This window comes from Protomyces lactucae-debilis, assembly GCF_002105105.1.
Source record: "Protomyces lactucae-debilis strain 12-1054 chromosome Unknown BCR37scaffold_11, whole genome shotgun sequence".
Classification (NCBI taxonomy): domain Eukaryota; kingdom Fungi; phylum Ascomycota; class Taphrinomycetes; order Taphrinales; family Protomycetaceae; genus Protomyces; species Protomyces lactucae-debilis.
The window spans coordinates 438025-457610 of NW_024468003.1; the positions used below are offsets into that span (position 1 = coordinate 438025).

At 51.1% G+C, this 19586-nt stretch overlaps 10 protein-coding genes across 10 annotated transcripts; 1 reads left to right on the top strand and 9 right to left on the bottom strand.

The window, feature by feature from the left end:
• Positions 1–163: 163 nt before the first annotated feature.
• Positions 164–841, top strand: BCR37DRAFT_348095 (20S proteasome subunit beta 1; the record flags this gene model as incomplete). The annotated part of the gene is made up of 1 exon (XM_040867821.1): positions 164–841. The coding sequence occupies one exon, from the start codon at positions 164–166 to the stop codon at positions 839–841; it is 678 nt and encodes a 225-aa protein (XP_040724934.1).
• Positions 842–1095: 254 nt separating this feature from the next.
• Positions 1096–2064, bottom strand: BCR37DRAFT_393412 (uncharacterized protein; the record flags this gene model as incomplete). The annotated part of the gene is made up of 1 exon (XM_040871302.1): positions 1096–2064. One exon carries the CDS (start codon positions 2062–2064, stop codon positions 1096–1098), a length of 969 nt encoding a protein of 322 aa, XP_040724935.1.
• Positions 2065–3699: 1635 nt separating this feature from the next.
• BCR37DRAFT_413998 (uncharacterized protein) lies at positions 3700–8648 on the bottom strand. Its single transcript, XM_040872255.1, has one exon. The coding sequence runs from the start codon at positions 8261–8263 to the stop codon at positions 3827–3829; it is 4437 nt and encodes a 1478-aa protein (XP_040724936.1). The 5' UTR covers positions 8264–8648; the 3' UTR covers positions 3700–3826.
• Positions 8649–8721: 73 nt separating this feature from the next.
• BCR37DRAFT_410238 (60S ribosomal protein L13) lies at positions 8722–9741 on the bottom strand. The gene is made up of 2 exons (XM_040872174.1): positions 9713–9741; positions 8722–9576 (listed from the first exon to the last, which is right to left on the bottom strand). Exon 2 carries the CDS (start codon positions 9571–9573, stop codon positions 8932–8934), a length of 642 nt encoding a protein of 213 aa, XP_040724937.1. The 5' UTR covers positions 9574–9576; positions 9713–9741; the 3' UTR covers positions 8722–8931.
• A 159-nt stretch (positions 9742–9900) lies between these two features.
• BCR37DRAFT_47641 (uncharacterized protein) lies at positions 9901–11131 on the bottom strand. Its single transcript, XM_040872329.1, has one exon. The coding sequence runs from the start codon at positions 11044–11046 to the stop codon at positions 9925–9927; it is 1122 nt and encodes a 373-aa protein (XP_040724938.1). The 5' UTR covers positions 11047–11131; the 3' UTR covers positions 9901–9924.
• BCR37DRAFT_47640 (uncharacterized protein) lies at positions 11132–11578 on the bottom strand. Its single transcript, XM_040872328.1, has one exon. The coding sequence runs from the start codon at positions 11505–11507 to the stop codon at positions 11217–11219; it is 291 nt and encodes a 96-aa protein (XP_040724939.1). The 5' UTR covers positions 11508–11578; the 3' UTR covers positions 11132–11216.
• A 298-nt stretch (positions 11579–11876) lies between these two features.
• Positions 11877–13156, bottom strand: BCR37DRAFT_47645 (uncharacterized protein). The gene has a single exon (XM_040872330.1). The coding sequence runs from the start codon at positions 13049–13051 to the stop codon at positions 11894–11896; it is 1158 nt and encodes a 385-aa protein (XP_040724940.1). The 5' UTR covers positions 13052–13156; the 3' UTR covers positions 11877–11893.
• A 608-nt stretch (positions 13157–13764) lies between these two features.
• BCR37DRAFT_380457 (uncharacterized protein) lies at positions 13765–15630 on the bottom strand. Its single transcript, XM_040869496.1, has one exon. The coding sequence runs from the start codon at positions 15272–15274 to the stop codon at positions 13925–13927; it is 1350 nt and encodes a 449-aa protein (XP_040724941.1). The 5' UTR covers positions 15275–15630; the 3' UTR covers positions 13765–13924.
• A 65-nt stretch (positions 15631–15695) lies between these two features.
• On the bottom strand, positions 15696–17244 carry BCR37DRAFT_47656 (uncharacterized protein). The gene has a single exon (XM_040872331.1). The coding sequence runs from the start codon at positions 16898–16900 to the stop codon at positions 15773–15775; it is 1128 nt and encodes a 375-aa protein (XP_040724942.1). The 5' UTR covers positions 16901–17244; the 3' UTR covers positions 15696–15772.
• A 345-nt stretch (positions 17245–17589) lies between these two features.
• Positions 17590–18711, bottom strand: BCR37DRAFT_387806 (uncharacterized protein; the record flags this gene model as incomplete). Its single annotated transcript, XM_040870562.1, has 1 exon — positions 17590–18711. One exon carries the CDS (start codon positions 18709–18711, stop codon positions 17590–17592), a length of 1122 nt encoding a protein of 373 aa, XP_040724943.1.
• Between the last annotated feature and the right edge of the window lie 875 nt (positions 18712–19586).

Sequence of the window (19586 nt, forward strand, 5' to 3'; positions counted from 1 at the left end):
TGGCCATCCATTGGGACCATTGCTCGTCGTGTCTCGGTGCACGTGTCTGCGACGTTACGCGGCTCAATCTCAAGCGACCACGGCGACGACCACAACGCGTACCTTTGCCTGCGACGGGACAAGGTGAACAATGGCCACGATGACTGCTCCTGTCAATTACGCCATGGATTCATCTATCAGCGTCGACTGGCAAGCACTCAAGACGGGTGAAGTGAGCATGGGAACCACAATTGCGGCGCTCAAATATGACGGAGGTGTTATTCTGGCTGCAGACTCGCGGACGACCACAGGCGCATACATCGCCAACCGCGTGACGGACAAATTGACGCAGATTCACGAGAAGATATGGTGTTGCCGGTCTGGCTCAGCTGCCGACACACAGGCAATTGCTGACATCCTGCACTACTACTTGCAGATGTATGAGGCTCAGAACGGCAAACCGCCGAGTGTCAAAATCGCCGCCAATATGGCTGCAGAGATGTGCTATAGCAACAAGGACAATCTGTCAGCGGGATTGATTGTGGCAGGCTATGATGAGAAGAGCAAGGGCGAGGTATACAGCATTCCGCTGGGAGGCTCACTACACAAGCAAGACTTGGCTCTCAGTGGCAGCGGGTCGAGCTACATCTACGGCTACTGTGACGCCAACTTCAGGACGGGCATGACTGAGCAGGAAGCCATTGACTTCTTGAAGCAGGCTATCGCCCATGCTATGGAGCGTGACGGTTCGTCTGGCGGTGTCATTCGCATGGCCACTCTGAGCGCACGCGGCGTCGAGCGTCACTTCTTTGCGGACGCCGATATTCCAGCCATGTGGAATGCACCTGGACCTCATGCGTAGTGCTTGCAAGTGGACGTGCACGGAGACATAGTAACAAACTCATGAACCAAAATTACTATGCCTGACGCTGAATACGCTTCCTTCGATATCTGATTTTTCCCTCTTCTACACTCTCGCAAACCAGTCTTCTTGTATATGCGCCTGGTGATGGGCTTTCCTCAGGGTCAGTCGCAATAGTTGTGCAACGAATTCAAATGCGTTGGTCAATATCACCGCATGCTTGCAGACTGGAACGACTCCTGTCTACGCACACATCAATGGCCTTCCTCTGACCCTTCACTAGATAGCTCAGAGGCGGACAAGTCTGCACCTTGCTGGCGAAACTCTGCCAAGAGATCCTCCGTCTCATGATGGCCAGGACTTTGACGGATGGCAAGGGCTGCTTCCTCCAACCCAGCGACATCATCTTCATCGTAAGCAGTCGTGGGCAATGATGCCACTACAGTCGCCAATAACGAACCAGTACTTGCATCAGCGTTGGAACTCTGTGAAGATCGCCGGCGATCCTGTATGGCGCTTCCACCAGGCCAGAGCCCGAATAAAGACACTCCTAGTCGCCATTGTCCGGGTCGCGTCAATTGCAGACTAGGGAAGATGAAATAAACATTCTCGTGGCCCTGTGTATCCTTCAAAAGCTGGCCGTGAACGACGAGCCTACCGCGCATCAATGGCGGTCCAGAAGTATGGCTAACGGCGGTGCCATCAGCAGCTCCAGAAGCAGGGGCTGGCATCAACTGCAATGAACCATCGGCAGACCACACAGAAACGTTTGAGATGAGGTAGGGCACATCCTCCTGCGCCATTGACCCCGCAGACACATGTCTACTGTCAGAATCAGATGCAGACCCTTCCCCTGCAGCACGAGGCGAGGTTGGCTCAACATGCAATCGAACGACCAGCGTCGGAGAACAAAGTCCAGCACCTGAAGTAGCGCAATATGCTGGCAAGGAGACAATCTCAAGTCTATATCGCCGCTGTCGACCATAACTGCATGTCGAAGCCGAGTAGTTTGGAGAACTGCCTACCTGACCACTCCCATGTGAACCGGTTCCTGATCTGCCTGAGGCTCCAGAACCAAAAGACCCGTCGCGATGTTGTTGAGTGGTGCCCCTTGCTGGTGGCGCTGCAGCGACAGCACCAGGCTGTGGCGACTGCGGGCGCGCCGTTGAATGCGCATTGGACGTTGATTGAATCTCGGGCCCTGATGAGGAAGTGACGTCCATCGATTGCACAGGCCAGCGTGCAGCAGCCTGCGTCAGTCCGTGGGATTCAGAAGGTGCCGGCTTGACTGGGCCTGAGGAGCTGGGAAGGGCAACGGTCGCGCGTTGATCAGTCCTCGACGGCGTATCACTACTGTCGATCGAGGAGTGATCTCGCCTGCATCCTCTGCCAATGCTCTGCTCTGTCATGTGCACAAGAGCCGATTGAACTGGCTTGATTTTGCCGTTTTTGGACAAACCTGGTGACAAAGGCCCATCATGTTGCTGGACGACTAAATGGGTTAGCGGCCTGCTCAATATGTGAAGCTCCTGTTGCGGCATGGTGTGGTCGGATGAAGGCAGGTCTTCCTTGCTCGAGATCTGACGGCCAGCATTTGTGGCAGCCAGGCTGGTCTTTACAAGCAGCTGAACAGATCGGGCTCAAGACCAGCGAGCAGCAGGGGTTGTCGATCTCGCAAGCGTTTGAGACGAGTCGCAGGCCTGTACCAAATAAAGCTGCAAACATCGCGGACGAGGAGCGGGATCCTGAGCACCCTGACGCATCTCGGTAACTTAGATGCCTGATCACTGGATAAAGGCGCTCCTGACCAACTCTTTGCAACTACCACGCGGACAGGAGGGTGGCGATACTTACGCATCAAATGTTGCTCTGTTTGGCGATCCTCGACGACTTGTGTCCTTGATTCGCTAGCACACAGTGATGTTTGGGCCTGCTGCGGTTACGAGGAGCGCGCTCTGTGTAGAACGAGCGCTTCCTGATTCTCCTGTGTCGACCGACGATATGCAAGATTGTGTCAACGACCACTTATAGTCAAACAACAGCGCATTGTGGCAGCTGCTATGTCTTATAAAGGTTCAAGTGGTGTCGGCAGAGCAAAGCAGAAAGCTGAACCTTCCAAAATCGTGGCCTTGGCCTTGGATGGTGGGACGGGCCGGCTAGGCGATTTTGTGTCTCAAGTCTGAAACTGGGCTTAGGCGCAGGCCAATGCGCGCGCTCGATAGCAAGATGGGCGTCGGGCGAGGACACGACGTTAAGGATGCTCCTGAGACTGAGTCATACCCTCAGCGGAATCAGCGTGTAGTACAACCCGGCAGTGCCAGCTTGCGGAACGATAATGTTCTTCAGACTCAGAGCCTCGCATCCGTCGAGTAGCGGCGGTGCGCAGCGGCGCAGGGCGTACAAGTGGCGCTCAACCGCCGCTCATTTCAAAGCTCAAATCCTCCGACACGGCGACTTCCGATTCGGTAATTTGTTGCAATTGGCAGATGCAAAGTCAGCTCGAGCTCGAAAAGCACTTGGCTTGAGACTGCGCTCTTGCCAATTCCACAAATGTCGTAGACTCACTTGTGACATGTGTACATCCCAACTCGATTCCCAAGATTCCCAACAACTTAGAACTCGGCTTGACGTGGTTTAAAAGCGACTCTAACGGTCTCAATTTCTCAAACCATTTGCATTGCTGGGCCAGGCCGGCATCCGAAGTCTGAGATGTGGACCATGTGGTCGGCCAGTGTGCCTCGGAGAAGAGTTTAAATCCTGCGGTGCGAGATTATTTTCTGAATTAGTCCCGCATCTCGAGTCTCGACTACATGTACATTGTACAACCTTGTAAAGCTTGTTCTCGATAAGTGACTTATCATGGAGTTTGAGGATCAAATGATGAGCTCCCTTACAGCTGACCATCCGTGATACTGTCCATGGGTTCATCATGGTAATCTATAAATGCACGGCTATATGTGCCAAGCAAAGTCTACGAACCGTGACCTAGTTGGCCAGTGCTGGCATCTGCTCGTCAATCGTCTGATTTGGGAGCACAGGGATGCCTTCAGTCTTCTGCAGCACGGCAGCTGGCGGAGAGCGAGCCTTGTAATTGTGTAGCACAGACCCCTTCATATAGACATGATCTCGGATGCGTTGACGGTATCGACGCCACACAATCTGCCCAACTTTGGTCATCGAGACGGCAGCTGCTGCCAGTGCGGCAGAAGGATAAGACATTCGCATGACAATGGCACTCATTTCTGCACTTGCATGTCGATAGTGTGTCTTGAGAGCAAGGAAGCCAAGCGCCGCAGGTCCAAGCAGAGCGGCCAGCAAGTTCGCCAAAGCAGGTGCAATGAGGCGCCGCGTCGCTACACCAATCTGTGGGTTTCGCCAGCCCTCTGTCCAGTTGTTCTGACCGACAGCTTGTATGGCAGTGGCCATCTGTGACCCAGGCATGTACAAAGCGACACGAGTAATGATGACGATGTAAACTGCACCAATCAACCAATCATGCATGATGGAGATGACTGGTACCATATTCGAAGGCTTCAAGAGTGCTAGTGGTGAGTAGATGTAGGCACGCATGCACAGGCCAATTGCAAGAGGGATCATCACCCCGAAGCTGCTGCCCAGGTAGAGCCATTTGACCGCAAACCGCAGCACTTGACTGATTTTGGCAGCAACCTGTTCTGGATGCTCCATGAGCTGCTTGACGTGGGAGAGAGCAGTGACAACACGAGCCAGGCCACTAAAGAGCCCTAGAGCCATGATGAGGGCGAAGGTGCCATACAACCATGAAATGACATCGTTGACAACAACGCCTGGTGCCAAGGACTGAGCCGCTTTTCGACCAAAGAGCAAAGGAATGACACAGACGGAAACACCTGCCGCTGCACCAAAGAACCATGCAGATAGTAGAAACAGGTAGATTCGAAGCCTGAACGCCGGCGGAGCATAGACCACGGTGTAATTTGGATCCTCTCGTGTATCGTCCACCTCTTCTCCCTTCTTGTCAAGAAGTACATTGTCTTCAGTGACACGCATGATCATCGGTCGTTGGAGCTTGCGCATCGGAATCGAATCAGTTTGTGGCACACGCCTGAACGATCCTCGGACAGTGTACTTGTCCCCTTGCTTGACACGATCTTCCTCTTCAATAACTCGATGACCCATAATAAAAGATGATAGTCGCAATTTGCTCGCAGACAAGGTGAACCACTTCTTCCAGATTGTTTGGAAACGTTGACTCAAATCAAAGTAACGGTAAAAGGCTGGGAGGAGAAGTTGAAAGACGAGTGCGTCAACTGGGACGGGCGTGATGTGTCCCTTGAATGTCCAGTGCAGAGGCAACAAGCCAGGTACACAGCGTCTCACGGCAAAGACAACGCTCCCGACACCACCGACAATCAAAGTGCCGTAGATGCAGATGCTTAGTCCAATCTTGCGCATTTGTGAACGAATAGGTCGTTCCAAGATTTCCTTGATTGGGTTGAACTCTGGGTCATCCGGGTCGCGCACAAAGAAGAGCAGACCAGGCCGCACGATGCGTCGGCACATGGAGATGAACAAGGCAAAGTGGAACATATAGATGGTTCCCGCGAACCAATGTATAAAGCTGCTTGTGAAAGGGTACTGGGCCAGCCAATTGATGCGATCAGCGATTGTTGCAGTTGTAAAGAGGGGAATCAAAATCAAGTCCAGCAAGACGCCGCAGTATAAGGGAAAGACGGCCAGCTCGATACCGAGAATGATGATGAATTTCAGCACGTACCCAGCTTGCCGAATCATGGCGCGAAGGGCAACTTCCACTTGACGACCAGTCTCTGACCATGTGACGCGTCGATTGAGCTTCAAATACAAGGCGCCCGTGAGACCGATGACAGCATAGCCAGTAATGATGGCGTTGGCTCTGGGAGAAAATGCGGTAAACGCACGCTTGACGAAGGCATTCAGGTGGCTGTTATTTCCAAGTGGGCCGAGTAATTCCGCCACAGGCTTCCAAAAGGTGTTGTCTGCCGTTGAAGTCTTTAATAGGTCGATCGATGTATCCAACACAGATGCAGTGGTTCGATTTCTACTTGCCTCGGCACTTTTGAGCATGCGTGGGACTGCATCGCTCAACCAGAAGTCAACATCTAGGAACTTCTTGATGACCCAAAGAGCAAATGGTGAGCGTCGGACGTATGGCAACAAAGGCCGAAACATCGGAGCGGAAAATTGGATCAAAGAGAGCATTGCGACATACATGAGGCTGATTGCAAGAGCCAGCAGGAAGTAGACATCGCGGACCGATTGAGCAGCAAGACTCGCAATATCTTTGTAGATCCCGATCCAGTTCATCACATAGGCTTGTGGATCCCAGATTGCCGCGAGTATGCCTCGACCAAACATATATGGGATGGAGATGCCAAAGAAGATGAATGTTGAGATGAGCACAACAACGAGCATGGAGTTTTGTAGCAAGTTGATGATTGGGCCACGTACACCGACGAGTTCCAAGAGACCTTCGATATCTTCATCCATTTCTGCCGCTTCCATCTCGTCAAAAAGGGCATCCTCTGCCTGCTGCGCTGCATTGACAGCAACATCAACATGTTGCACTGGAGGAAACTGTCGCTCTGGTTCTGCATATTGGGCCTGAATGCCACGCTCGACGCCGGCTATCAAGTCTGAAAGCGCAATCGCTCGGTAGTGAGGGTTCGTGTCTCGCAATTCAAACTGAATGGCAACTTGCCGTTGCCAGTCGAGATCAACATCTGATACAAATGCCGATCTCTCAATTTCAACCAACCGATGCACCAAGATGTCGAAGGTCTCGTCCCTGGAGTGTGACTCGGGCCGTTCGACAATATTTGTTCCTTGCAGCGTGGTAGCAATGATTACTCGAAGACTTGCCAGGAGGACGTCGTCATTGGCCATATTTCGACCGGTTCTGAGCATCTCTAGAAAATCGTTCTCTGACATGAGATTGCCTGATGCAGGGTCGTTCACATACGCGGCAGTATTTGCGAAAGCCCGTGAGCTTGAGCCTCGTACATCAGGCATATCCAGCAAATTTGCAGCTTCTCCACCATTCAGGTAGAAATTCTCTTCTCCGTCCTCCTCTGCCAATTGCGCAGGAAGAGGCATAGGCGAATCAGGATACTGCTCATCAAATCGACCATCACCAGCCGCTTCCCTACGTGCATCCCACGCTTTCCGCTCTGCACTGCGTTCCCGTGCTGCGCGTTGACGCGCCTCTTCAACGGTCGCTGTACCAGATTGTTGAGCAAGTTGTCGTTCAAGTGCTAGCGTCCTACTCGCCGACCGTGTCATTCTACGCTCTGACGCGTCCTCAGCTGCTTGACTCACGGATGCTGAAGGCGCAGTAGCACCCAACAACCCAATCTCTGCACCTCGACGACGTTCCTGATCCTCGAATCGTTGCTCAGCTCGACGTAACGCCGCTTCACGCCGCAGTGCTCGCTCTTCGGCTGTCGTACGGTGTTCTGCATTGTCGTCCCCATTCGTAGTGGCTGTTGCCATTGCATCGTCGTATTGTGGATCATTGAGTCGTGCTTGACTGCGTGTGTCGTTTATTGCACGGACGGTATCGTTGCCTTGCCGCTCTATCGGGCCACCCTCAGGGGCCTCGGCATTCACGAGATGCTGTCCCATAGGTTGCAAGGCATTGTCTCCATTTGCCAATGCATCGACAGGGACTGCATGGTCGTCATCAACAACGTCGGGGTCTTGACCGACAAGCCGTACTGGATCGAATATTCTCATTGCTTCTCGATGCTGCTCGACTTCCGCCAGTGCAAGCTGACGTCGTTGTTCGCGTCGTTGGAGAACATCCACATCATCGACTTGGACGGGTGGTGCAAATGGACCTGCTTCAGCGAGCATCTCTGCATTATGCTGAACAATCCATTCCCGAATCAAAAAGACAACGACAAAAACAACGATAATGATGGACGTGATGACTTGCCCCTCAAAAACATCCGCAATCACGCGATTGACGTATTCTGATTGTGTCAGGTTATGGAGTGGTGACGGCAAGAATGTATCACGGATCGCTGCTGTTGTATTCGCAACGATCGTTTCTGTAGTATCGACGACGCTTGTTGTTGTGGAAGCTGCTGCTGACGAGTCCGTTTTGCTGGGCCAGGGAAGGATGCCTAGCAGGGTATAGAAGAATGTCATTGACTCACCGAAGCGTAGACCTCCATTCCAGATATGACGCGTGCAGTAGGGTAGCCAGCCAAGCCATACAAACGACACAAGCAGCCAGCGTAGTATGAGCACCGTGAAGACTTTTGCATCTCGAAAGAGCGTCTTTGAGAGGTGTCGCAAGGGTAGGATACGCGGCATATTTGTCTCATAGACTTTTGTGAATTTGAAAGGTGTCTTGCAAAGCTCACAGTGTTTCTTCTTTGAGTGTTGCAGCCATTCCATTAAGCTGCAGATGGTTAGTTGTCTTGTGATTGCATCTTGTAGCTTAGTGAATTACCAGTCTTGATGGACATATCGAATTGAGCCAGAGCACTTGCATGGGTAAAAGAGCGGATCGTCGTCTGTGCCTTCTGAGCGACAGACTCTGCAAAAGTCTTCGTCGGCGGCCGTACTGACTGCGTCATGGCGCGTATCTGATGTGGGCCTAGGGTGTGCAACGTCGCTGGCCAAATCGTCCATTCTTGTGCTTGCGCTCAGCAGAGATGGAACACTGTGCTGCGCTGTATCCAGATGAAGTAGAAGACGGTATCACTGCTAGATTGAGGCGCTGGGTCACAAAAGGCAGGCAGCTTGTGTAGGATGTAGAGTCTGATGCGTGGTGTTCGTCATGTCGCGCGACGAAATAAATTTCAAATCAAGAAACAGGATCAAGGTCAAGAGTCAAGGATAAGGATGGCACGATGGAAGTGAATGCTCTTTGATTTTGATGAGTATGAAACTGCAGCTTGTATGGGCACAGGCACACAATCAGTCGCCGTGATGATGTATCTCAACTCAGATCATAAGTGATGCTTGAGTGAGCGGGATGACTGACAACGAAGACAGCAGAAATGAGGAGACGCAGGTAAAGCAAGGGTGAAAGGACATTAAAGTAGATACGCTGTAGTATCTTACTTGGCCTTGGCCTTGGCATCTGCCTCCTCTTGCGCCTTCTTGGCGGCAGCTTCACGCTTACCGGCAAGACGAGCGTTGGAGCGAGCCATACGCAAGTCGTGGTAGCGAGATCCCTCCTTCTCCTCTGAAGTGATGGCGCGGGGCTCAAGGTCGAGCTTGGGCTGCGAGATGGGGAAGTTGGCGGTGTTGGCAACCTGCTTAGCCTCTGCAATGGTGGCTGCATCAGCATCTCCCTTCTTGCCCTTGCCGTGCTTGCGAGGGAAGAGGATAAGCTGTGCCTGGTATGCCTTGAGACGCTCAACATTTGCATCGAGAGACTCCTGCGACTTGTTCTGACGACGGTGGTCGACGCAGATGCCAACAGTCTTGGCAAACTTGCGTGGGATACCAGCAGCCTTGAGCTCCTGAAGAGAGAAACCACGTCCAGCACGCACCTTCATGTTGTACTTTGCTGTTGGGCAATGAACGACAGGGCGCAGCGAGTCGGTTGGCCGGGGAGCAACACGGGCAGCCTTTGCCACACGAGCACGGCGTCTCCTGAGCTTGCGTCCTGGCTGGTCAAACCAGGTGGTGACGCGAGACTGCCACTCCTTGCGGAAGTGGTTGTGCGCCAAGATGTTGTTGTGCTTGATGGCCATTGTCTAGAGCAGATTGTCAGTCTTTATTGTTCCTGTATATTTCGTCTGGCAGAACAAAAAGGATGCGTGGGTCGATGCGCAGTATGGATGTACGTCGACTCCAGGCAGCCTTGTAGCAGCAGAGGATGGATTGACTTACAAGTTGTCGAGGTGGTTGAGTGCTTCCTGCTGCCTGCGCTTCTTCACTCGCCCGCAGCCAGAGAAAGACGAGCACGTGTCTGGCTGGCGGGCAATTTTCGTGTTTGGCAGAAAAGACAGTCACAACACGGCAGATCAGATGGAAGCAGTAAAAGGCGATAAGTGATAAGTGTAAATGATAAGTGATACGGGAGATTAGCGACTGTGAGGTGCTCAGACAGGGAACTTCGCTAGCATCGTGTGAATCTCTTCAGCCAAAATACTATGGAAGAGCCACGTTGGATGCCAAGCATCAAGCCACAGATGCACGTTGACCTTTAACTTCTTGCAAGCCTTGTACGCTGCAGGAGAAGGAGGGTCTGGATATACTGGTGTCGTTGAGTTGATAGGCAGTCCTTTATAATACTGACAGAAATGGACCATGTCTTCGTAGCTGGATACTCTGGTTTTGGTAATGACCTGGTCCATCAGCAAAGTGGCGTCATAGTAAAAAACGGTCGACTCTGGATTCATGCTTTTAAAACGATGGCTGAGTGCTGCGAGCTTGCTGTTGAAATCTGCAGCGACATTCGTCAAGGCCTCAAGAAATGTGTCTGCAATGAGTTTGCCCTGCGCTGCGTTGAAATCAGCGACACGTTTCAGCGTATCTGGCACAGCCATGTACTTTGTGGGCGTGATGGCCACAAACTTGCGCGCGCCGTTTTCGTAGAGAGTAGCCCATTTGCCGATGTAGCGGCCCATAATGTCGAGTGTCATATCCTTAGCAGCCTTTTCAAAACGTTGGATGTCCTGGACAGTCTTCAGGTTCGTGGAGAGATGATCAATCAGCTCAGTCAGGTCGTTTTGTCCAAACATTGTCAGAAATAGGGCATCCTCACTCGTCCACTTGACTTTGCGTTTTTTCCCGGTGCAGCAGGTCATGAAGTGCGACAGCTGACCGGTAAAGTCGGGTCGTTCAGAGTTCGGAAAAGCGTTGTAGACCACGGAGCCGTACTTGGCAAAGTTCCAGGCGACCAACGTCTTGCTGTACTCCTTGGTCAACGTTCCAACCCAGTTCGGGCCCCATGCAGTCGTCCTGCCAGGGAAATCTGGGTTCCCAAGAGGGTTCGCAGGCGAGGGAGCGTCACCAGACGGATCAAACCCAGTATCGGAGATCGAGTCGCCAAAGATGAAGAGTGTGTGCAATTGATCGAAGAAAGACTCCGTTTGAGACGCATCAAGGCTGCAACTGACCAGATGATTGTCTGCGCTCTTGTTCCCCTTGAGCACAAGCGCATGGCCACTGCAGAGCAAGGACAGGGCCAAGATGACTGTGCTGGCTGCTACGTTCTTCATTGCACTGCTTCCAAGCCTTTGGTCTGTAGGTTTTGCCAGGGTGGCTGAAGCTCTTTATGCAGTCTGCATATCGGGGTAGGGGGCTAGCAGTGCAATTAGGAGCCACTTCGTAAATGGAAGTTTGAGCTCGTATCCGCGGGCTTGGACCATGTTTCCTGGCCAGAACGCACTCAAGCTCTCATCGGCCACTGGCCAGCTGCTATTCGCAAGGGCGAATCTGTTTCGTTGTCATTTGCCACTATATGGGGCATTGATGGCCCATAAGCCGGCATCGCATCGCCTATTTGCCAACACATTACCACTGCAAGCTTCACGCTGGCAAAGATCAGAAATAAAAGAGCTTTTGTATCACAACAGAAGGATGCAAGCTTCGATTCTGGAGCAGTCGTGACAGTGTCATATAATGGAAGTGACTCTTTTGAACAGAGCAGTATAGAGATTTGTGTAGGCTGTCCTTTCATTCATTGAGCCTCGTCTAAGTTCAAGTACTGAGAGACATGCCTGCATTAGCCCTTTGCACAGAGCGGCTCGCAGGTCGTCGTCTACCGTCCACTAAGAATTTCGTTCAGATGGGCATGCAAATGTTTGGCGAAGCAAAGCTTCAAATCATAATATATACAGACGATGTACTTTGGTATATCAGCTTTTGCTCATGGTCATCTATGCCAGCAGGACTTGATGGAACCTTTTGGCCTACTTGTGCTTCCTTCTTCACTCGCTCGGAAGGAGGACGTGTCCAGCTGGAGATCAGATGGAAGGAGCACGTCCACGTCCACTTCAACTTCAAGTATCAAGATACAAAGTGATGAGTGATAAGTGATACGGGAGGACAGCGACTATGAGATGCTCAGACGAGACTCCCAAACGTCGATAGCAATTTGTAGAACTCTGCAGCCAACATGCCATGAAAACCCGACGTTGGATGCCAAGCATCAAACCACAAATATTGGTCGACCCTCAACTTCTTGCATGCCTTAAGCGCTGCTTGAGAAGGAGGGTCTGGATACGCTGGATGCTCTGAGTCGATAGGCAGTGCTGCAAAGTCAGGACAGAAATGTGCAAACATCTCGTACCTGGACTTTCTTGTACGGGTGATGACCCTGTCCATCAGCAAAGTGGCGTCATAGTAGAAAACGGTCGACCCTGAATACGAGCGCGGGAAGAGATGGCTGAAATATTCCAGCTTGCTGTTGAAATCTGCAGCGATACCTGTCAAGGCCGCAAGAAATGTGTCTGCAATGAGTTTGCCCTGCTTCATGCCGTGCTCCTTCTTAATCGCTGCGTTGAATTTAGCGACACGTTGTAGTGTATCTGGCACAGCCATGTACTTTGTGGGCGTTGTGGGCGTGATGGCGACAAACTTGCGCGCACCGTTTTTATAGAGAGTAGCCCAGTTTTCCATGTAGTGGTCCATGATGTGGAGTGTCATATCCTTAGCAGCCTTTTCAAAACGTTGAATGTCCTCGACAGTCTTCAGGTTCGTGGAGAGCTGATCAATCAGCTCAGTCAGGTCGTTTTGTCCAAACATTGTCAGGAATAGGGCATCCTCACTCGTCCACTTGACTTTGCGTTTTTCCCCGGTGCAGTAGGTCTTGAACTGCGACAGCTGACCGGTAAAGTCGGCCCGTTCAGAAGGCAAGAGAGCCTTGTCGATCACGGAGCCGTACTTGGCAAAGTTCCAGGCGACCAACGTTTTGCTGTAACCCGTCAACACTCCAACCCAGTTTGGGCCCCATGCAGTCGTTTTGCCAGGGAAATCTGGGTTCCCAAGAGGATTCACAGGTGAGGGAACGTCACCAGACGGATTAAACCCAGTATCGGAGATCGAGTCGCCAAAAATGAAGAGTGTGTGAAGTTTATCGAAGAAAGACTCCGTTTGAGACGCATCAAGGCTGCGACTGACCACATGATTGTCCTCGGTCTCATTCCCCTTGGTTCCAAGCGCATGGCCACTGCAGAGCAAAAACAGGGCCGAGATGACTGAACTGCCTGCTACCATCTTCATTGTAGTGCTTCCAAATCTTTGAGCTGTCACTTTTGCCAGGGTGGCAGAAGCTCTTTATGCAGTCTGCATATTGGCAAGGGGCTAGCAGTGCAATCAGGAGCCGATTCGTAATTGGAAGTTTGAGCTCGTCTTCGCGGGCTCGGACCATGTGCACTTCTCCTGACCAGAACGCATTCAAGCTCTCATTGAGTCATCGGCCACTGGCCAGCTGCTATCCGCAAGGGCGATCTTGGTGTGTTATTAATTGCCTCCATTTGAGGCATTGATGGCCCGTATGGCTGCATCGCGTTTCATGAGCCAACGCATTAACACTGCAAGCTTCATCTCTGGTCAAAGTTAGAGACACTAGAGCTTTGGCATCACACCGGCAACATGGAGGATGTAAGCTTCGTTCTTGAGCGGTCGTGACAGAGTACATCTGATGGAACTGACTTTTGGAGCACAGCAGTATAGAGATTTGCGTAAGCTAGCCTTTCAATCAATGAGCCTCGTCTCAGCCCAAGTATTAGGAGACAAGCTTGCATTTGTCCTTTGCACGCACAGTGCAGTGCGGCTCGTGAGCGTCGTCTACCGTGCACTTACGGCGAGGAAGAATTTCGTGCAGATGGGCATGAAAATGTCTGGCGCGGCAAAGCTTCAATAAATGACAATTACGGACGGAATATTTTGGTAGATCAGCTTTTGTTTATGAAGCTCTAAGCCAGCAGAATATCAAGGAGCTTTTTGAACAATTTGTGCTTCTTCACTCGACCAGAGGGAGCAGGTGTTCAGCTGGAAATCAGCTAAAACGAACCCGTCAACTTCAACTTCAAAAGGTAAGTGAATTGTCAAGTGAGAAAGTGATAAGCGATAAGCAAAGATGGAAAACAGAGACTATGAGATGCTCATCTGGGAAACGTTCGATAGCATCGCGTGAATCTCTGCAGCTAAGATGCCATGAAATGGCCACGTCGGATACAAAGCATCAAGCCACAGATACTGGTCGACCCTCAAGTTTTTGCAGTTTCTCAACGCTTCATGAGGGCGGTATAGATACCAGGGATTAGTAGACTTCAATGCTTGATAGTCAAGACAGAAATTGACCAAGTTTTTGTAGCCGCATTTTCGTGTACCGGTAATGACCTGGTCCATCAGCAAAGTGGCGTCATAGTAGAAAGTGGTCGACCCTGGGTACAAGCTCGGGAAGAGATGGCTAAGTGCTGCGAGCTTGCTGTTGAAATCTGAAGCGATATGCTTCAAGGCCTCAAGAAATTTGTCTGCAATGAGTTTGCCCTGCTTCTTGTTGCCTGTTTCCTTGTCAATCGTTGCGTGCAGATCAGCGACACGTTTCCGCGTATCTGGAACAGCCACGTACTCTATGGGCGTGATGGCGACAAACTTGCGCGCACCGTAATCGTAGAGAGTAGCCCATGCATCCATGTAGTGGTCCATGATGTGGAGTGTCATATCCATAGCGGCCTCCTCAAAATCTTGAATGTCTTCAACAGACTTCATGTCCGGGAGGTGTCGATCGATCAGCACAGTCAGGTCATTTTGACCAAACATTGTCAAAAAAAGGGCATCTTCACTCGTCCACTTGACTTTGAATTCTTTCCCGGTGCAGTAGGTCGTGAACTTTAACAGCTGATCGGAAAAGTCGGATCGCGAAGACTTCAGGAGAGCCTTGTCGATCACGGAGCCGTACTTGGCAAAGTTCCAGGCGACCAACGTTTTGCTGTAACCCGTCAACAATCCAACCCAGTTTGGGCCCCATGCAGTCGTCTTGCCAGGGAAATCTGGGTTCCCAAGAGGGTTCACAGGTGAGGGAACGTCACCAGACGGATCAAACCCAGTATCGGAGATCGAGTCGCCAAAAATGAAGAGTGTGTGAAGTTTATCGAAGAAAGACTCCGTTTGCGACGCATCAAGGCTGCGACTGACCAGATGATTGTCCTCGGTCTCATCCCCCTTGAGTCCAAGCGCATGGCCACTGCAAAGCAAAAACAGGGCCAAGATGACTGAACTGCTAGTGCCTGCTACCATCTTCATTGTACTGCTTCCAAATTTTGAGCTGTCACTTTTGCCAGGGTGGCAGAACCTTTTTATACAGTCGGCATATTGGTAGGGGGTTAGCAATGCATTCAGGAGCCAGCTCGTCACTAGCAATCTAAAGATCGTATGCGAGGGCTCGGACCAAGTGCAATTCTCCTGAAAAGAACGTTTGCAAGCTCTCCAAGCTCTCATTGGCTACTGGCCATCTGCTCTCCTGAGAGGTCATTCTGCCGTGTTGTCAAATGCCACCGTATGGGGCATTGATGACCAATATCTTTCCATCGCATCGTCCATTTGCCCATACATTATCACTGTAAGATACAGCGCTGGCGAAGGCTAGAGACACCAGAGCTTTCAACTTAGTCTTGGCATCACACCAGTAATGTAAAGGATGCAAGCTTTATTCTTGAGCAGTCGTGACAGAGTCCATGTAATGGAAGTGAATGTTTCTGAGCACAGCAGTATAGCGATTTGTGTATGCTGAGCCTCGTCTACGCTCAAGAATGAGGAGACATGCTTGCATTTGCCCCTTGCACGCCCAGTGCGGCTCGCAGGTCGTCGTCTACCTTTCACATACGGCGTCCAAGAATTTCATTCAGATGGGCATGAAAATGGATGGCGACGCAAAGCTTCAAATGATAACATATACGGACGGAATATCTTGATAGATCAACTTTTGCTCATGGCGGTCTATGCCAGCAGGACAGCATAGAGCCTTTTGGCCAGATGAACGTGAAAGGGCGATGTTGGGTGATGTTCATCGAGCCACAGCCACTGACCGACATCCAGGCCGGAACAGGCCAGCTTTGCTGCTTCGGTAGGGGGATCTGGATACTGAGAATTGATATACCTCAGGTTTTGATATGTAGGACAGAACGTGTCGACCTTGTGATAGCCGAAAAGGCTTGGATTAGCGATGACGTCCTCCATAAGCGCAGTGGCGTCCATGAAGAAGACTTTCGAACCTCTGTGAGTTTCCTGGAAGGCAGAGCTGAGGACTGCAAGCCTGTCATTGAGATTCGCAGCAACACGACCCAGGGCAGGAAGAAAAGCGTCTCCAATGGGTTCGCCGTGTTGATCAATCGCCAATTGAACATACTTCAAACTGAAAGGCACAGCCGTAAACTGGATAGGAGTGATGGCGAAAAAGTTGCGTGCACCGAGGCCGTAGAGTTGCTCCCAGTTTTGTAAGTAGCTGTGGAGTATCTTCTCGATTGTCGCTTTTGCATTTTTCTCGAATGCAGCAACCGCATCGATGTTTGTGAGCAATGGCAAGCCGTCAAGCATGAGGATGTTCAGATCTATTTGTCCATACATAGACAAAAAGAGCGAATCACTGCTGGACCAATCTACTTTTGCACCTGACCCTGTGCAATCACGCTTGAAAATGGACACTTGCTCAGCAAAGTCACGCAAATGGCCAAACCGTATAGCGTTCAGTACGTTGTTGTCGACTGGCGAGCCTGGAGAAGCGAAATTCCAAGTAACCAGACCTTTCGAAGATTTGACCAACGCACCAACCCAATTCATACCCCATGCCGTTGTGTTGCCGGGAAAGTCTGGATTGCCGAGAGGATTCTGCGCCGAAGGAGTGTTACCGTTTGTTGAGAAGCCAGTTTCGGAGATCGAGTCGCCAAATACAAAGAGTCTGTGCAGTCTACCAAAGCCTGAATACTGTGTTGTTGTTCCATCCAAGCTGGATTTGTGCACGAGCTCAACTGGATCTTCGTTGTGAGCAAGCACGTTGCCACTGTCATAAAACCCCTTGACTAGCAAAGCCAAGAATACACACTGGTTCAACGCTTTCATTGATTTCATGCCAGTGTTCACCCTTTGGAAGACTTGGAACTGGTTGGAAGGCAAATACTCTTGAGCAGTTTCAGGGAGTCATTTTGGCGGGAGCCTGGCCAGCAGCTGGAGCACAGTCCGAGGGGATATCGTCAATTTGCGCTGACCAGTCAGCTAGTTCGAAGAATGCAGGAGTTGAGAATGCCTTGCTTTCTCAGACTCCTGAATATTGCCGATTTTCCGATACGCAAAGACGAAGGTGGTAGCGGCACAGGATTTGAGAGCTCAGAGCCTGCCAAGCTGCCTGACATGTTCAAAGGCTGGGGTCCAGCTTCAGAAATGCAGCTCCATTCCGCACATGGAGCATACGAACGAAGGCCAAAAACCGGGAGTTGAATTATTTTTGGTCTACAGCCTGATTGGCAGAGGTATGGGTCGAGCTGCCGGCTGTATGCAAGACTGCAAACGGTGATCAGGGGTTGAGTGTACATGCACGGTGTGCGCCGTGCAGGATGTTCGAAATTGAGTCCGTCAGTCTGAAGCTCATTTCATCTGCACCTTGATTGAACAGTAAGATCACATTGATGAGCACCTCTCGATCGTGTACTTTAACGAGAGACGGCAGGCCCAACTTCAACCAATGATATACACAGAACGAGGATGAAGGGCAGACATGATAGCTTGCATATATAAAGCTAGCCTGTTGTTGTCAGAACGGTTTAAAGCGACAGGATACCGTGAAGCTTGTCGGCCAAATGAAGATGGAATCGCGACGTCGGGTGCCAATCATCAAGCCATAGAATTTCAGGCACACCCAATCCATGGCATGTAGCTTTCAGTGCAGCTGGAGGCTCCGGAAAATTGGGGCCGATCAGCTTGTAGTTCATCCAACAGAAGCGTCGATACGCGAGACAGAAGGTGTCCGTCTTTTTGTAGCCATATACATCGGGATGTGCAATGACGTCTCTCATGGCCGAAGCAGCGTCAACGTAGAAGACCGTTGATCCTGGATAAGACTCCTGGAAGGCAGTAGTACGCTTCTTGAGCTGCGCATTGAAATCTGCAGCAATCCGACCCAGGGTTGCCAGAAAAGCATCTCCAGTGGAGTTGCCATGTAGATTAGTCAATTTTTGCACACGCTCCAATTGATCGGGAATCGCCTCAAATTGGATGGGAGTGATAGCAACAAAATTACGTGTACCAAGTTTGTAGAGGTCGAGCCAATTGGACATGTATTGATCCATGATTTTGACTGTCATGGCCAGTACATTTTCCTCGAATTGAAGGACAGTAGGAGCACTCGTGAGCGTGTCAAAGCCCTCAATAAGCTGGACGGTAAGATCATTTTGCCCAAACATTGACAGGAACAGAGTGTCGTTCTTGGCCCACTCGACACTGGATCCGACGCCGGTGCAGTCCTTCTTGACTACCGCGAGCTGCTCGGAGAAGTCCGGCCGTGGGACCCTGGAAAGAGCTTTGTCAACCACTGCGCCCGCTTTAGCAAAGTTCCAGGCGACCAGGTTCACCTTGTAATTCTTGACCAACGCTCCCACCCAATTGACACCCCACGCAGTCGTTGCGCCAGGGAATGCTGGATGACCAAGAGGACTTTCAGAAGAAGGTAATGGGCCATCTGATCTAGAGAATCCAGTATCGGAAAGCGAATCGCCAAAGATGAAGAGTGTTTTCAATGCATCAAAGCCTGGATAATCGCGGGAGGCGTCCAAGCCACGACGCACCAGATCATGACTTGCCGGTGAGTGTCCATGGCGGGCATCGACACTGCCAAAAGGAAGAAGGAGCAGCCCCAGGAATGCTGAGGTACTAGCTGAGATTTGCATACTCTCTGAAAACTGAAAAGGGTTTGACAACATCCGTATGATTTGACAGGGTCGCAAGCGGTCTCATAGCTTCCTTGGATGGCCAACAAAGCCTCCAGGAGAAGGCTTTGTCAATTTGCGAGATTTTGGCGCAAACACAGATACTGTGGAGCTGCCGTGACAGTGTCGTGCCTTTGCCCCGATGATCAACCTCTCAGCAGCAGTCGCCTGTGCATAGTGCTTGCTACTTAAGCTGCCACAGCCGCAAAGGTCCGGACATATCAAGCTTGGCAGGAGGTTTGCAGTAAACAGTCAAGCAGGTCGACCATAAGCCATAGCCGTCAGCATCACAAGAGATCTTTTGCCGTCTCCGAACAAATAACAAATATAGGGTACGGTTCCCAGATAGAACCGGCAAGAGAGCTTATGAGTCATGCTCCCTGGCAGCTCTTGTTTGCAGACTTGCACTTGTGATAGGCCCGGATTGGAGTGCTCCGATCCCCGAATGCAAACGAAAGCAGTCGCGGGATCCCACGCCTGACGAATTTTGTCTATTCCACGCTGGACCGTGAGAAGGGATCCGTCTGCGCCCTCTCTACCCCGACCAACCACTATCTAAATGCTCTGAAGTCTCGCTGTACCTCTTGATGTACATCGCAAACGCGTTGCTGGCTTTGAGCGGGTGGTAATGCGACTCGGCTACTGCTTGAACACGCTATAATCAGCTGCTACTGAAACGTCTGATTCGTGGCATTGTATAGGAATCGATCTACTACGATTTCTGGCTGCTACTTGGAAGGTCTGTCGTTAGCTCCTGATGAATGTGACAAGAGGGGCCTACTTGGCAGAAAGCCAGTTGCAAAGAATATCGAGTGCGATTTGCTGCACTAGCTGTA